Here is a 17778-nt window from a genome sequence, read left to right on the forward strand (position 1 = left end):
CATCATGCCCAGGCCTTAATCTTAGACCTGGTTGCCTAGAGAGTGATTAACAAGTATTTCCCCCAAGTAAATGTTAAGCATCTCAATGCTTCTACCACATAAACTGACTCCATTTAGCCCCTGGGATAGCAGGGTCGCATTTCATTCATTGGCAGATCATTGTAATCCCCCCCCACCCCCACCCCGACGGCCCTCCTCTCCCTAATCCTGTTCTCATCTCTTTTTTTTTTTTCCCTCCATGACACTCACCTTCTTAGAAACCAGATCTGTCGCTTATATATTATGTTTCTCCTAAAGTCCTCACTGTCTGCAGAAAAGGATTTGGTGATATTGTTCACTGATATATGCACACAGGAGCTTGGTACACAGTAAGTATTCAAAAAAGTTTATTGAATGAATCGAGTAACTCAATAATTTTTGTGCACTGCTGTATGCCAGTCTCAGGAATTGCCAGTAAGGATTATGTGGCGACCAAATCCAAGCTCAGAGCCTATTGGGGGTGACAACTAGACAAGTCATGACAGTTAAGTGCAAACTGTAGTGGTTACACAGAGCATTTGGGAAGGGATGGTCAGAGAAACCTCCTACAGAAGGTGATGGCCAAGCAGATGTCTGTAGGATGAGGAGGAGTTTGCTAGGCTGGAAGGAGGGCAAAATATTAAAAATGGAGGTCTAGCATATGTGGGAGGCAGAAAAACAGGAAAAGCAGAGCTTGTGCAAATCTGGCTGCAGTATAGACCATGAGAGAGAGAGGACCGCAGAGGCTGTAGACAGTGGGCAGGGGAAGAGCCCAGCAAACTGTTTCAGATGTCTGAAGTATCCTAAAGGCAAGATATAGCTCTTTCAGGCCCATTCCAGACCCTCCATGAGGCTCCAGCTCACATGCTAAAAGGATGACAGCCCCTTCCTCTTATTTCCATTTTATTAAAATTTCTGATCATGTTAAGACAGTAGAAAATTCTGTATGATATTATAATGATGAATGTAATTCATTATACTTTTGCCCAAACCCATAGAATGTACCAGAGTGAGCCCTAAAAAGACTTAGAAAAGAATAAAAAAGAAAAAAAAAATAAGAAAGGAAAAGAAAACAACAACAAAAAAGAGTGAACTCTAAGGTCAACTATGAACTTTGGGTGATTATGCTGTTGTCAACATTGGTTCAGTTAAAAAAAAAGTGCCATTCTGGTGAGTGATATTGACATGTGGAGGGGTGGCAGGGGGTGGGCGTAGGGGATATATGGAATACCTCTGTACCTTCTTCTCAGTTTTGTTGTAAACCTAAAACTGGTCTTTTAAAAAAATCATATATAATATATATTTATTGAAATTCTAGTCCATTCATCATTATTTATGTCTAGAATTGACAGGGCCAGGCTCAGTCTCTCTAATGCATAGAGTCAAGGACCCTGAGCACTTTCCCAAACCTCCAAAAATCTCTTACCCTGATGCTTGCTGGGCATCCTTGACCCACTTTTGAGGCTAGCAGTCTTTCTTCCATTCAAGATCTCAAAACTTGCATCATCTGTGTAGAATTCTTAAACACATAATTGTATTTGTTTACTAATTTATTTCCATTTTAAAAAAAATACTTATTTCAGTGCATTAAAGCCCAAATGCCTGTGTTTACAAATTAGTAACTAACATCTATCACACCAGTCATTTCAGTAAATCCAACAATAAAAGTGGTACATTGCAATCATCAATATTCTTATATCCTGTCCTACAGCTGAGTTTGTAGGGAGATTATAGCAGGGAGAAAAAGTGAAAAGAAAATAAAGGAAAAGAAAAGAGAAGAAGGGAGAAGGGGAGGAGAAGAGGAAGAAAAGAAAACAAGAACAAAGTTTTATCCTCATTGCTTTTGAAGCCAATTATTTTACTGTCGGAGAACTTGATTTGCTTAGAAGACAAGTTTAGGGCCATGAGTGATGAGGTCAAGGTTTTACCCCAGTATTGTCTCCTGAAGTATTTCGGTGTTCTTATAGAATGAGACAAGCCCCATCATTTCTGTTCCTTCATCCGTTGGAGCCTGCAGCTGGATGGGGCTCTAATACCACCAATACCCATAGCAAGATGAAACCAGCTTTTTCTATCAATTATTATGCAAATTGCTTATTGGGCGATAATGCTATGTAAGTCTTTAAATGAAATAATCAAAGTCTCATTTTCCTCCCTCAGAACTGAAGTGGGACAGTAAGAAAGTAGCTGATTCTCCAGATTATCTCTTTTTTCTAATTTATAATAAACACCTAATTCCTGAGGATTTGTCCAGCTGATTTTGAGAGTCCAAAGAATGTAGTCAGACCCTAGAATGTCTTGCTGGCAAGGTCACAGGCAGCTGTGTATTTGGCCCAACTTATTTTTATGCTTAGTCATCATCCAGGATTGCACAGGGTGAAAGTTTGGAAATGCTAACTAATGTTTAATGCTTTTCAGGTTAGGACTCTGGAACTCCCTGGCAAAATGCTGACTACACACCCTTCTAAATCTGAAAGGCTCAACAAAAGATAACTATCATCCTTTATTTCCTTAGGTATATGTCTAGAGCTCTAATTAAATATGAGTGGGGAAAAAAATGCATTTGCTTTCAATCTGTTGGACCAAGGTAAAATCCATGGAATCAGCTGGCGATCTTTTCATATCACTCGTGAAATTCCTATCATTTAAGGAAGACTAGCTTCTACCAAGGTCTTCAGTTATGAGCTGCCATAGGTCCCTTTAGGGTATTAAGAAGGTCATAAATGAAACTTTTCAAACATCACACAACGAATGAGCACCCACCAGCTGCCAGGCACTCCAAATTGTGTTCTATGCATTAAAGATCTTTGATCGTCACAAACATCTAGAAGATAGGTGCTATTACCATCATCTGCAAGATACAGAAGAGGCAAAGAGAGATTACTGACTTGACTCAGTCTCACAGCTAATAGTTGACAAGCTGGGAGTAAAACTTGGAGTTCCTACCTCCAGAGGCTACACTTTTGTCATCAAGGAGCAATGCTGTACAGCCATTTAGCTGACATCATACCATTTCTAGGACAAGTATTTTGTATTTGCTATTTCATTTAACCCTCACCCCATCTTAAACAGTAGGTAATTATTACCACCCACAGACTCAGAGTGGTAGGTTTGTCAAACAATAACTCAAAGACATTTAGTTAATTATTAACACACTGTTTATTGTGTATAAGGTATGCCAAACAATTGATTGATTACATCCAAACACAGTAAAAAAAAAAAAAAAGATAAGATAATTTGTATAATAGAAGGGAGAAAATGCCTGTAGACTGCCTAGGAACAGGATAGCATATTTGTACATTATTTTCAGTAATAAAGAGTTCAGTATGGACAGTCTCTTTTTACATAGACCAAAGAGGATTTTCGAAGAAAACAATTAGTGATTCTGTAGAAACTCTTAAGAAATTGTTCAGGTATCCAAAGATTAGGCATCAATGTACTCAATTTAATATTCATCTCAATTTTTATAGTTATCCATAGACTTTGAACTCAATATTTAAGCCAACACGCTGAGTCCTTATGATTTATAATGTAGAAATTAATTTTGTTTTTAAAATGACATTATCTATCTACATTGTCATTATCTTGTGATTTGATTTAGTTCAATGCATAATTTATAACTGTAAAATTTTAAATAAAGTGATGTCAACTCATCAGGTTGAAGAAATTTAGTAAATTTAAATTAATTAGTGTTCTTTAAAGAAAATAACCCCTGTGCTTATGTAAACTAGAATATTACACTAACATTATTTTTACATTATGACAATAAGAAAGAAAGAGACATAGAGCCATTTTGTAAAGCAAAATTTTAAGCCAACAAATTTATCCAAAAAGTTATCTTGATTAGAAATATGTAATTTTTTTCTATAAGATTACATACATGCATTAAAATTTTAAAAATAATTTGAGTAGTTCTGTTTTGCTTCTTATCTTGTAACCTGTTAAATAAGACCACTAAATAAATTCAGTTAAGTTTTCTTTTTCAAAAAAAAATTTTTTTTTCTTTTTCTTCTGAATTACATTTTAAAGAGGTAGCACATTTAAAGCATCTGAATTTGATTTTTGGTCTTATTTTAAACTGATATGTTTTTTAGTCTTCATATAATCTCTTTAATATGTAAGTTTACATTATAATTTTTAAATTTCTTGTTAAGGTAGATAATTTGCTCAAAATTATTTGTCTTCATCAAGCAGAAAATATTCTCAATCATTGCACGAGTTAGAGGAGCTAATTGTGAAACTGGAACAAAATTTAAAGAGATTTAATGTAAAAACAGAGCCAGAGATGGTATGTGTTAATCAGTTAAAGAAACAAATGGATTAAGATCAGAAATCCTTCAGGGATTACTGTTGCTGAGAATTTGTGTAAATTCTGACACCCTTCTAAGTTTGGTAGGAAATTCTAGTTTCCAGACCCATCCTCACAATGAACTCGTTAAGGTTTAGAAACTATTAAATGTTTGTTTTATACAGGTATTGGGAGCCCTCTCTTTTTCTTCTGACTCAATAATTCTATTTATAATGACATTTCTTCTCTCTCCTCTCTGACCTTAAAAAGGCTGAAGGGACAATATTTTTTTGGAATTACTGAATCATAAACTTTAGACACTTCAGCATAGCAAGAGATAGGCCAGTTGCATGCTGGAGATTTGGTTTCCTTGTTTTCTTCCTTGTCCTAAGTCTCCTGTTAGGTCTTAACACTTTATTAAAGTTAAAAGTTTTAGGCAACTGTTTTATATTCATATTATCTCTGAAGTATGAATGTTATTTTTGGAGATATTGACAATTATTTGGATTCATACTGAGTAATCATGATAAAAGACAGTTTTGAAAGGAGAAAAGAAACAGCTTTAGTTAAAAGAACCCACAGTATACAGACACAAAACACCAAACACAGTGAATCCCATCAAAGGCCAAAAAGAAAAACATCAACTTCCTGCTCTTGTGTTCTCAAATGCCAGAGAATATCAGAATCCTTGGACAAACACAAAACGCAAAAAAGATTAACAGATGAACGATTCCAGGTTCCCTGCGATCTGACTTAATGATCTGACCATAAACCCACTATGTCTAGCCAATAGACAGAATACAATCTAAGAACCAAAATAAGAAACAAACTTGGGCAAAACAAATTTTAGTATGCAAATGCCAAGGGAAGATGATCAGAAAACTCAAGTGTCCAGGGCTAACAAAGATCCAATTTTCAGGTCACACACATTTCTTTGATTCCTATGGTGGGACTCAGTTAAACTAACAATGTCTTGGTGGAATCTTCAGAAATAAATGACCAAGGAATTAATGATTATCCAGCCTGCTCTTGTATTGAAGAGAAAACAAGCAGTTGAATTATTTCATCCAACAAAGGCAAACCAGAACTTATATATGAGGAAAAGGGCAGAAGGGAAGGGAAAAAAAAAAAAAAAAAAAAAAAAAAAGATAAGAAACAGAAACTTGGTAGTCAGCCTGGATAGTGAATCTCTTAGCACATTTTTTGGGGTAAACTAGTTGGCAGTGAGGAGAGGTCAGTCTGGATTGGACCATCAATCCTTGGGCAGGCTCACTAGGGTCACAGGAAAAATCCCAATTTCAGTTGTTGAAAGACTTGGGAAAACTCAAGAGTTTGGTTGAGGAGCTCCCATGACAAGCATCGGCCATTGTCTCATATTTACATTTCTATCTAAATTAGGTCAGGGGTCCCCCGGATTTTTCAGGCAACTTCCAGGTTAGGCAGCCAGTGTTGAAAAAAGGAGGCCTGTTTAGACCAGACAGGCCTTACTATTTTTCCCAGATGTCAAAGAAAACTGCAGATTTAAGATCACCGGTACTTATGTTAAGTAACATAAATCATAATGTAACCTAACATCATACAAAATTTTGTTTTCCTTCTGACAGAATTTCCTGTACTCTCCTCACGTTTTTACAGGGAAAGCAAACTTTACTTACTCCTAGGTATTGAAAATGTGTTCTAGACTTTGACAAAATGGAAAAAGTGTATCTTTCACCTTAAAAGCTGCCTGGAGCAAAGACCATGAGGAAACTGCTTCAGGGAAGGTGGAATTTCCCCGCCCACACCCTCCCCGCGGGTGCCAAGTAAAAGGAAGGTTCTCTAGTGGAGACTGATTATGCCAAGTTCAATGGCGTCCCTTCCTTTTCCCGCTGTTTCCCAGCCTTCAGTTTAGCCTCCCATAGAGACTTAACAAATTGCATTTCCTAAAGTAGTTCGTCAACCCCAACTGCCTATTACAAGTCCCCAGCCACCTAACCGTTTTAAAATTTTCATGTTAGGATCACTCCGTATCAGTTACACCACACTGATCACTGGAAGTCTAAACAGTTTTTATGTAATTGGGGTGAGCCACTAATTGCAACGGCAAATGGATAACGTGGGGTAATAATGTCAGGAGCGACAAATGGGCAATGCTTTTATTTAATTATGGAAAAGCAGTTTTTGCACCAACTCCACTGTACGAAATTAAGTGGCAGATTGCAGCTCTTTTTGTGTATACGTGGGTGGCTCTTAAAAGAGCCTTTGGGGTTAGGTGTAGACGCTTACTTGACAAGTTTACTTGGAGCTGGTGTACTTGGTGACGGCCTTGGTGCCCTCGGACACGGCGTGTTTGGCCAGCTCCCCGGGAAGCAGCAGGCGCACGGCCGTCTGGATCTCCCGGGACGTGATGGTCGAGCGCTTGTTGTAATGCGCCAGGCGCGATGCCTCGCCCGCGATGCGCTCGAAGATGTCGTTGACGAACGAGTTCATGATGCCCATAGCCTTGGACGAGATGCCAGTGTCCGGGTGGACCTGCTTCAGCACCTTGTACACGTACACGGAATAGCTCTCTTTGCGGCTGCGCTTGCGCTTCTTGCCGTCCTTCTTCTGCGCCTTGGTCACCGCCTTCTTCGAGCCCTTTTTCGGGGCAGGAGCGGACTTGGCTGGCTCAGGCATTTTAAAACCTTGAAACAGCAAAGATAAAATGAAAATAGGAAGCAGATTTCTCCTACTTATAGGGCCTTTATGCTAATGAGGCGTCCAGAGCGCGTCTTAGTTAATTGGAAGATAAATAGCAAGGCCGTCATCTATGGGCAGGACTATGCAAATAAGGCATGGAAATAAAGCTTTATTATTGGCTACTTGGCTGAGTCTTGGTACTAACCAATCAGACAACCAGGTTTACTCCCCAGGAACTGCCTATAAAAGCGGCCATGCTTTACCTATTTCCAGAGTGGGTTTGTTTTGACAAGTAGTCTCGCTTTTTTTTGGTTCGTTTTTCCAGATTTGCAATGTCTGGACGTGGTAAGCAAGGAGGGAAAGCTCGGGCTAAGGCAAAGTCTCGCTCCTCCCGTGCCGGTCTTCAGTTCCCCGTGGGCCGAGTGCACCGCCTGCTCCGCAAGGGCAACTACGCCGAGCGCGTCGGGGCCGGCGCGCCGGTGTACCTGGCGGCGGTGCTGGAGTACCTAACGGCCGAGATCCTGGAGCTGGCGGGCAACGCGGCCCGCGACAACAAGAAGACGCGTATCATCCCGCGCCACCTGCAGTTAGCAATCCGCAACGACGAGGAGCTCAACAAGCTACTGGGCCGCGTGACCATCGCTCAGGGCGGCGTCCTGCCCAACATCCAGGCCGTGCTGCTGCCTAAAAAGACGGAGAGCCACCACAAGGCCAAGGGCAAGTGATCTGACAGGGACCTGAATTTCCCGAAGTGCTTTAAAACCCAAAGGCTCTTTTCAGAGCCCCCCACTACTTCGAAAGAAGAGCTCATATCGCTATATAAAGCTAAGGAGTAAAAGTAGATGAAAGGTAAGTTAGTAAATTAACTTTCCTAAACGAGTAAGCATTTAGAATTTTAAAGAAGCCTTAATGTGTTTCTAGAAATTGGTCTGCTTTTGAAGAAAGTCATAAATTGGTGGAAGCTTGAATATCCTCACGAAGTAGCTAAGTATTCTGTGACAGTCGAATTAAGTTAGTAACACCTAAATATAGTTTAACAGCAAAACTAACGTGATCTCTGAACTCTGGCACACTACTTGGATGTTGAGAGTAAATGTCTCGCGTGTAATAGCCAGACACTTAGACGGCTAGTTTTAGGCTGCAAGCCTCTCGCCTTCCCTAATTCTGTAACCTCTAATCCTGTATGGGAGTTGGGTCCTCAGCTCCTGCTAACTTTCAGTTACCTTTTGAGACTTATAAGGGGATTGAAAGGGGCTTCTGAAAAATTGATTGCCGGAGTTAACATGAGGTAGCGCATTACAGACTGAACCTAGACTCGAGTTGTGGCGTCTCCCTCGTTTACAAACAGATTTGGGGCTAATTTAAAACCTGGTACAGTTTTGTCACATGTAAACTGAGGGTAGGGTGATTATATCTTTATAGATTTTTTTTGATAATTAAACCCCTTAAGATCCCTAGTCTAGATCAGCGCCTGACCTTCAACGAACTACGTGTAATTTCTATTAAGAGGTGTAAATGCCTAGGTTCCGAATGCAGACCCAAAAGGGGTAGAGTAGGGCAGCAGGCCTCCCCGAAACAGTTTACTAGGGATCTGGTATATTTGCTGCTCCAACCCAAAAGTGTCGATCTGGGACTGTCCAAAAATCCTTAGATCCTGTTTTCCAGGGTTGTTTCATCAAGATTTTCTTCTGGATGACTCGGTTTGTAATGAGGCTGAGTGGGCCAAAGCTCGGGACCTCGGCGGCCTAGGGAGGCGCATTCTCAAAGACTTCTGGAGCTTCACTGAAGCCTTTTGCGTAGAATCCTTCGTTTGAAGCATTCAAATCCGAGTGTACGGGGAGAGAATCTAAATAGAAGCTGGTTCCCGCGAACGCGCATTCCTCCTCCCAACGCTGGCACACATATCCCATAGTCTTGAGGCAGTCTCCCCGCTCTCGACTCCCTCCCACGCTACCTCTCCACCCCCCACCCCCACCCTCACTCGGGCCTTGAAACTACCATCCAAAGACCAGGCTAGTGTCTGGGTGTTTGAAGGCAAAGTGGTGGAAAAAGAAGTGAGCACCTTAATGGCCACACGTTAGAATCTCCTGAGTTTTTAACAGTAGTCAGCCTGAAAAATCACGGTTTGGCCTAACAGCATTTCAGGCAGGGGTCCACTGAGAGGACCGGGTTCTTTCTGCGCAGAATTTCTTTCTTGGAACTTGTTGGAGAACTTGTTTCCTTAGATTGCAATTGCTTTATGTGGACCGTGGGACACTTTATTTATTGACTTTCAAAGTTGCCTTTGAACCCAGCTCTAACACTTACTAGGTGTGTGACCTTGGGCTAGGTGATCAACTTCTCCCTGTGTCGATTTCTTCTTACATACCTTTGCTTGTCTTGTGATGAAAAGAGTGGGCTCAGCAGTGTAGTTTCTGAAATTAGAACAAAGGGTGCTCAGAGTAATGGCCAACACTTACTAAGCACTTACTGTGTATTAGGTACATTTCTACATGCTTCCAGCATATTTAACCCAGCAATCTTAGAGATGCGTACTATCCCTACCCCAATTTTAAAGATGAGGAAACAGAAAGAGAGCATAAACAATTTGTCTAAGTTCCAAGGTCAGGAAGCCCACTGGCTATTCTATAACCAACTGCTCCCTAAGAGATCACTGTCAGAAAAATGAAACGAGAAAAAAACTCAATGAGTTTAACTGCCACATACCAGAATGTCTCTGCTTGCATCCTAAACTTTGAAAATTTTAAGGGAAGGGGGAGAGATGATCTCCCTGGAATCTACAAAGAGGGAGGGAGGTAAATCTTGTCAGTGAGTTAGCTACACATTTTTGTGTTAACCAATACACTTTTTAAAATTGTTATTGAAGTATAGTCAGTTTACAGTGTGTCAATTTCTGGTGTACAGCATAATATTTCCTACGTATACATACATATATTCATTTTCATATTCTTTTTCATTGTAGGTTACTACAAGATAGTGACTATAGTTCCCTGTGCTAACCAGTATAAATTTGTTTTTTTTTTTTGTATAGTAGTTAGTATCTGCAAATCTTGAACTTCCAATTTATCCCTTCCCATCCCCTTTCCCTCCTGGTAAGCCAATACACTTTAGATTTAGTGTGTGATAAGTGAAACGGGAGACGTGGGGAGATGGTTTGGTAAAGAGCTATGGGACTTGGTAAGGAAATTTATTGTGAGTGAAGAAAGGAGTAAGAGAAGACTTGAATTTGAATTTTCCTCTCTGGTCTCCAATAACAAAACTTTGATTATTTACGAGTGAAAGATATGTTGTGCTAATTGTGTTTGTTTCATCTTCAGCAAGACCTCCTTAAGGTCAAGGGCACCATCTTGTTAAATTGTTGATAGTCAGCATAGATTCTGGCCTACAATAAACATTTGATAATTGGACATTGAGTAAATGTTGAGCTGAGTCGGTTACTGGGCCATCAGGAAGCAGTTTGTTCTAGAGGGTCAGTTTATTACCAGGAGCTATTAATTATTCACTAGACTAACAGGCTGCTAATAACATCTCTCACTGGTATAAAAAAAAAAAAGAAAAAGTCCCTTCTGAAAACCTAATATGCATCAGCAACTTATTTTGGGAACTTCAAAGAAACACATAAGGTGCCAATTGACCAAGAGATACTGCTGTTCCCCAAGCAAAGGACATTCCTGTGCTAATGTCCAGAGCTCTGGCCTACCTTCCTCTCTCCAACATAACATACTTCCTTGCCTCCTACTTTGAAATGTCATTGTTTATATCCAAAAGCCCTAGTTACCTTTTGGGAAAATTCTCTAGTGGGCAATAAACGCTCAGTAGCTTTAGTTGGTTTCCAGCCCTTGAGTAGGTCTCCATTTACCATGCCTCAAGGGTCCTGGAGAGAACCATTTAAATTGGGACAAGTTGATGAGAATGGTAAACCCAGGCCTTCCAATTAACTGAAGGCACCAGGGACAAAAGTTCATCTTATTCACTGAGATGTGAGGCTGAGACAGAATAATCATTCAACTATATAGGATATTCTGACAATGCAGATCAATTTGCTACAACATCACTGACTATAAAATTTCTTTAAAATTTCCAAATCTATGCAGCAATATCCTTTAATGCATCCATCATCCATTAACTTCCTATTTTTTAAATGTATCTTTTTTTTTTTACAAATATGATACATTTTATAATCAGTTGTAAAAATATATACCTATTTTAAGGTTAGAAGTAGGTTACATTCTAAGGGTTTGTCATTTCTTGATCCTAAATTATAATTATAACTTAATTATAAATATAAATACCCTGTTAAGTATAATGCATGTAGATTATTAGAAGATGTTAGGAATTTAATGAAGGATTCTCCATACATACTAAAATTGAGAATAAGTATTCATATGTACCCCAGAATTCTTCCTTCTCTATTTTACTTAAAATACCTTGATAATGTGCCAAACTGAGTTTAGCATCATCAGAAGATCTACCAAAAGGCAGCTATAGTCTATATTTACACCCAGAAAACGGTATCATTAGTAAATAGACAAACCTATGGGAAAAACTAAGTAAGTTTAAGTGTTATAACACCAAAAGAACTTGGAACATGACATGTATACTTTAAAATAAAGTGAATTCTCAGACATGGAATTAATGTAGTCATATTGAAAAAAATATCAGACCTTCATTGGACTTAATTACATTACAGTTGTTTAAGTTGTATTTCGGGCAGGGTGATAGAACCAACACCTCTTAAGACTTAGGACTTACGCTCATTACTTATAGTTGAGGTTCCTTCTGAAAGAAGCAATTGTGCCAAGCCTCAGGGTCTTTGTTGCATGTTACTTGTCTGCCAGTTGGAGCTTAAACCTTAACCATATTCCTCACTCTCAGAGAACCAGGCAGCAGCAGGTAAGAATGTCCATCCTTTCCTGTATTCAGTTACAGCCAGAGCCGAAAGTACAGGGCTTGACTTTCTGCCATGACAAATTATCTTGCATTAAAAAGCTATCTTAAAATGGTCAGGCTATCATTTGCTTTAAATCTTAGGACCTTGGAGCTTGGTACTAGCCCCTATTTACTCTGTCTCCTTGAAGATTTTACCAGTACGATAGTTTCAAAGGCTATCAGTATGCAGCAAACTAATTTTATATCACCAGCCCTGATGTCTTCCCTGAAATGCACATGTGTGCATACAAATTTCTACCTGACACCTTCACTTGGAACCCTAACAGACCTCAAAACCTAAATACATTAAAGACACAAGACTTAACATTATGCTCCCTAAGCCTGTTATCCCTCCAATCTTCTGCAATTCAGTAAATGACATTACCATAAATCCATTTACTCAAGTCAAAATTCTAGAGTGAGCCTTGCTGCCTTTCCTTCATCTCCACAGATCCAAAAATATCTGTAAATCATGTCACCTACACCTTTACCACATAATTTATTCACTGTGCTCCTTACCAAGACCAGAGGGGCCGTCTATGGCCGTCTTTGACCTCTGCCCACCTCCCCATCTCCATCATCTCTCTGTCCAGCTACCCTGGACTCTCTTCCCACTGCCAAGCACTTTGCTGCTTCAATACATTTGCACTGTTGGTCTCTTTCTCTGCAGGGCCTGTCCTCTGACTTCTCTTCCGGCGAGCTGCCTCTCAGCTCTTCAAGCTTGTCTGAAATAGACCTACCCAGATGGATTAAAGATCTAAATACAAAATACGAATACTCAATGAAATTTTAGGGAACAGTTTGTATAACCTCAATTTTGTATGTGTGTGTTTTGAGGGAGAGTTGTCATTATTAAGCAAGACAGGAAACACAAGTGCCATATAGGAAGGGACACAGACCACAAAGGCCAAAAATAAATTTAAGATGAAATACAGCACAGAGAGTAGAAAATAAGCAGGAAACTGGGATACAGGATTTGCTAAACATTATACATCAAAGGTTAATGGTCTTAATTTAACCATTAGGTTAAAGACCTGCAAACTGCTAGGAAAAAAAATTAGAAAAAATACTTATCAGAATATTTTCTGTTTCATTAAATTCCAATAGACAATACATATGAGAAAAAAACAAAGCAAAAAATGTACAACTATTCACCTTCCTACAAGTTAGATTATGCATATTACAGCAACAGTGGAATAGCACTTCTCACTATGGATAGATAATCACTAAACCAGTATTACTTAGGATGCTAAGGATGAGGAAGGATTGCCACAGCTATATAATCTTTTGAGAAAATTTCCTGGCAACATATATTCAAATTGATCCATAGACACTTGACCTTTTGCAAAACAAAATAGTATTAGATTAATTAAGTAAATCAAGAAGAAAAAAATAGAAAGTAGAGAAGAGAGGGTATCGACCGTCTAGAAATAAAAACCCCACTATGTGAGGTTATATGAGGAGAGATTGTTAACCTGTATAAGCAGTTGTGTGTAAAGTGTTAAAATCAGTGTGTATTAAGTTTGTAACTTAAAGTATAAAAAGTACCCTCCCTCTGTACACTTCTCACTCCAAGTTACTTTCTATCAATCATCCTGCTTAGATTCTTGAAAATACAGTCTTAAGATTTTTATCAGATCCCTTGTTTGCCTGTCCCCATTGTACTCTGCTCCATGAAGTGTGGGATCTGCTCTGTCTACTCCATATGACATCTCAGCATCTATGAGAGGGCCTGGCACTCAACATTCTGGGGACTGAACCAGGGACTGTATCTTGTAGCCCAGAAAGCCCTCTCAGAGCCCAGGAAGCACATGATTATCTGAATTTCTGTATAAAAATGTTTGCTCACTAACCATTGTTACTACATTGACTACTGCCCTACACAGCTCCCCAAATGGCAGTGAAATTTGAAGTACTGTGTACTCAATTTTTTTTTCACACTCTACCTTTTGCCAGATTTTTGAACTGACCCCTCCAGACTTAAATGTTTCATGATAACCCTCAGTGGCCCAGGAATACCTAATTCCTTTAAGGGCCTATTCTCTGCTGGCTGATACCATGCAGAAAAGAATCCTCTTTAATACCCTCTGAGTTTGTGGTTATTAAATGTTTGCTTAGAATCAAGGAAAGAGAAGGGTGTGTGTGACCAAATCAATGCTGTTGCATCCACTTACAATGTCTGTTCTGCACATAAGGGCACCTTGGTGGCTTTTACATTCTAATGTTGGGGTTATCCAGTAAACAAGACCATCTACAGGGTGAGTATGTCAAAAAAATTTGATCATGCATCTCCATACCCTGGCACATCACAGCCTTTCCATATAATAGATCTTCAGTAAGTATTTGGAATGAATACACAGAATTAATTTGTTGACAACAAAAGTTGTATCTGCACAGAAATGGAATAATCACTAAGCTGCAGGGACTTGGGAGTTTATTACTGAGTTACAGACCATTTTAGCCACCACTTGGTTTCAAATTCCAGTTGCTAAATTTGGAGGGAGATACATAACTGGTTCTTGAGCTGCTGTCCAATATAGTAGCCACCAGCTGTATATGACTTTAAATTTAAATGAAATAACATGAAAAATTCAGATCTTCAGGTGCACTAACCACATTTCAAGTTGCTGATGGCTTCTGTACTGGGCAGCAAAGAGAACATGCTTGTCAATGCAGAAGTTTGTGTTGGTAGCACCTGGCTAGGTGGTACTTGCCCCTCTGGGCAAACATTCAAATGCACTTACCCAGGCTCCTCCAGGTGGCATCTGAAGATATACTTACCAGACATGATATGGGATGTTCAATTAAATTTGAATTTCAGATAAGCAACAAATAATTGTTTTAGTATAAGTATGCCTCCAAATATTATACAAGACATAGTATACTGAAACAAAAATGTTTTTATCTGAAATTCACATTTAACTAGGCACCTTGTATTTTTATTTGCCAAATCTGGCAACCCTATCTGAAGAGCAAAATTAGAGCATCTTCCCCAGGAGGCTGGGTCCTCTTACCACGGGGAGTTTTTATGTGAGGAATTGAGAAGCGCTGATACCCCAAAAGGAGCAAAGTCATTGAAGGAAACAGGTTTAGTGAATTTTTCTGCAGGTGTTGAAGACTGAGAAAGAAGTTCCCAAATACATTTACTTTCGTTTCTTCTCTCCTCTTAGGTTTCAAAAGCTTCCCACTACAAAGAGATGCCTGTCATACTCATCAATTCTCAGAAATAAATGGATAGATGGCATCAATGTTCTGACGTCACTGATTGATTCTGCACCTGCAAATTTTTGTCCTATTAAAAACTTAACCTGGATTTCTTTCTTTGTGTACTGTGTACCTTGAAGATAAGGAGAGTAAAGGAGGAAGTAGTGGGAAGTATTTCTGCAGAGAAACTCTCTTTAGTACAAAATGTGTCTAATTTCTTGAATGAGTAATACGTTTAGAAGATTCAAACAAATAAAAATAACAAGGTATATATTTATAATCCACTCCTTGACTGGATTACTCTGCTGTTTCCTAGGTAACATTATTTTCCTTGTGTATCTGCCCATTGTTAATTCATGCTGATGTGAGTCAAGAATGAATGTGTTTTCTCTCCCCCACCCTTAGCTTTTATTCTTAAGATAGCAGACGGTATAAACGTGCTCTTTTCTATAATGATATACCTTGGAGAACTTTCCAGCTGTGAACACAGGGGCCTTCCTGTACACCGTCTCATGGTATTGTGCTGTGTGGATGCATCACAGTTTATGTAACTTGTCCCCTCTTGGTAGGCACATGAAACAATTCTGGAATAACAAACGCTGATGTACACCAAAATGGAAATTGTTCTAATTTTCTGCTGGGATAGTGGAAAGTGAACAGAAATGCAGGTCACTCATGGATTGGACTCAAGGTTCCTTCCCTTAAAAACTATGGCATTACCCAAAATAAGTCATTTTGAACCTCGGGTTCTTCATCTATAAGATGGAGGTAATATGGTACCTTAAGTAATTATGAGAATGAAAAAATTGGAGCTTTGAAGACTAGCACAAATAAAATTATTTAATTTTCAACACCATTTCTTTTGTGTTGTAAATAGCATATTGTAATAGGAGCAGGCTCCCCAGATTCCAGCCTGGCAAGATGAAATGAAAGATGGTAGAAAGAGGAAGGTGGTTTTCATTAATTACTTGGTGAAATGGCAATTTCCTCTCATAGTAAGAAGCCACCGCCTCTCAATCTGCCTGCATCTTTGCCCCTCTGCAGTCAAGGTCAGGGTTTGAAAATGTCTCTGCTACTCTTAAGCCTGTGTATTGGGGGCTGGAGGCCTGGGTGGTCCACTGCTGTGTTGCCTGCTCTCAGCTGGTGTCTGACATTGCCTGGCATGTACTAGTCATTCTAAAAATATCTGATGAATTCATAAGGCTGGGTTGTCAGAAGGACACATCCAACTTAGTCTTAAAAATGCCTATAAAAATAAGTCTACTCATAGTGGCTTGTGTGTATGCGCACACACATATACACATACACATAGCACAGACATGCAGTGAGATGTCCTGGAAAGATGGGAATCTGGGTTTGTGTTCCAGCTTTGCCGTTTACAAACTGTCTGACTTGGGGTGAATCACCTGCCATCCCTGCAAATCAGGCTTTTCATCTGTCAAATGGGATAATCACACCTCCCAGAGTTTTGAAAACTAATCATCGGAGATAGTGCATGAAAAAGCACTTTATTACTTGTCAAACCTAATATAAACATGTACAAGATTATATAAAGATAGAGAAAATATCTATCCTTTACTGATCTATCTCCACATGTGGAAAGTAGGAGAGGATGTTGGGATTTCTACCTTAGGATTTGCCGGCATCTACCTGGAGACACTGAAGTGATTTTGACTATGCTAAGCCAGAGCGCTACCTGCTTCTGGTGGCAACTCCCCCAGGGTAGGAGGAAGCTTCTGGAGGAGTGAGGCTGGCAGACACGTGATATTCAAATAGCAGTGGATGCACCCACTCACCTGCCACCAGGTCTCCTCCAGGTACAGAAGCAGCAGCCCCAGTGGGCTGGGTGGGTGTTTCAAACACAGCTGAGCCACCTCTCCAAGAGCAGAAACTCCTAAGACAGGGATGCTCCAAACTGTGTCTACTCTGGTTGGGTTCAATATGACTCCCTAGATATGGAGAATCACCCCTACCGGGTACCTGAGTAATGACAGTGAAGAAAAGAAAAATGTGGAAGGTCATTAAAGAAAAGGGCCCTAGATACACTGGCCCCGTGGTGGGAAAGAATAAATGAAGGGGAGAGCACAGAAGGAAACTTCTATTTCCTTTAGCTCAGTCCCTCCAGGCTGTGGATGAAGAGACTGGGGCCCTGAATCACTGGTCTTTGCAAAGGCACGAAACAGATGGGTGCTTTGTACATGTCCACACACTGGGCTATATTTCTGCCCTTGCCACCTTCATCCTCTTAGGCATTCAGTGAAAAATCTCCATGTCACTTTGAATCCCTCCTGCCTTTGTTCCTACTCTGGGCTCAGTGTAACATGGGTAGCCTGGAACTGGCCACGGTGGGAGTATTTGCACCACAAGAATTAGCAAACACTGCAGATCGGGATTTGGGGGTGGGGGGTTTCCTGGAGAACCAGTTATTAAACTTATTTACCAACACACCACTGCCTTAAACATTCTTTGTTCCTGCCGGGTAAGGCTTCTCTCTGACCTCTCATATCTGTCTCTGTTTCTCTGTATCTGGTCTGATTTAATTCCCACACTCTGATGATCTGCATCCACTGTGATCCATTCCCATCTGCTGCATTCCTGTACCAACTTTCCAGATTTTATGAGGAAGTCTGGAACACACATCTCACCGATTCTCACCTGCCTCACCCCTCACTTACTCCAGG

General features: G+C 39.9%; 2 protein-coding genes across 2 annotated transcripts; one reads left to right on the forward strand and one right to left on the reverse strand.

The window, feature by feature from the left end:
* Positions 1–6156: 6156 nt before the first annotated feature.
* LOC105089157 (histone H2B type 1-C/E/F/G/I) lies at positions 6157–7002 on the reverse strand. Its single transcript, XM_010980165.3, has one exon. The coding sequence runs from the start codon at positions 6959–6961 to the stop codon at positions 6581–6583; it is 381 nt and encodes a 126-aa protein (XP_010978467.1). The 5' UTR covers positions 6962–7002; the 3' UTR covers positions 6157–6580.
* A 221-nt stretch (positions 7003–7223) lies between these two features.
* On the forward strand, positions 7224–15948 carry LOC105089158 (histone H2A type 1-C). Its single transcript, XM_031435486.2, has 2 exons — positions 7224–7813; positions 15064–15948. Exon 1 carries the CDS (start codon positions 7297–7299, stop codon positions 7687–7689), a length of 393 nt encoding a protein of 130 aa, XP_031291346.1. The 5' UTR covers positions 7224–7296; the 3' UTR covers positions 7690–7813; positions 15064–15948.
* Positions 15949–17778: the final 1830 nt, after the last annotated feature.

Source organism: Camelus dromedarius, chromosome 19, assembly GCF_036321535.1.
Source record: "Camelus dromedarius isolate mCamDro1 chromosome 19, mCamDro1.pat, whole genome shotgun sequence".
In the NCBI taxonomy this organism is placed as follows: Eukaryota; Metazoa; Chordata; class Mammalia; order Artiodactyla; family Camelidae; genus Camelus; species Camelus dromedarius.

Excerpts from the sequence above, each read along its gene's own strand:
- LOC105089157 (XM_010980165.3), bottom strand. The coding sequence starts at position 6,961 with ATGCCTGAGCCAGCCAAGTCCGCTCCTGCCCCGAAAAAGGGCTCGAAG.
- LOC105089158 (XM_031435486.2), top strand. The coding sequence starts at position 7,297 with ATGTCTGGACGTGGTAAGCAAGGAGGGAAAGCTCGGGCTAAGGCAAAG.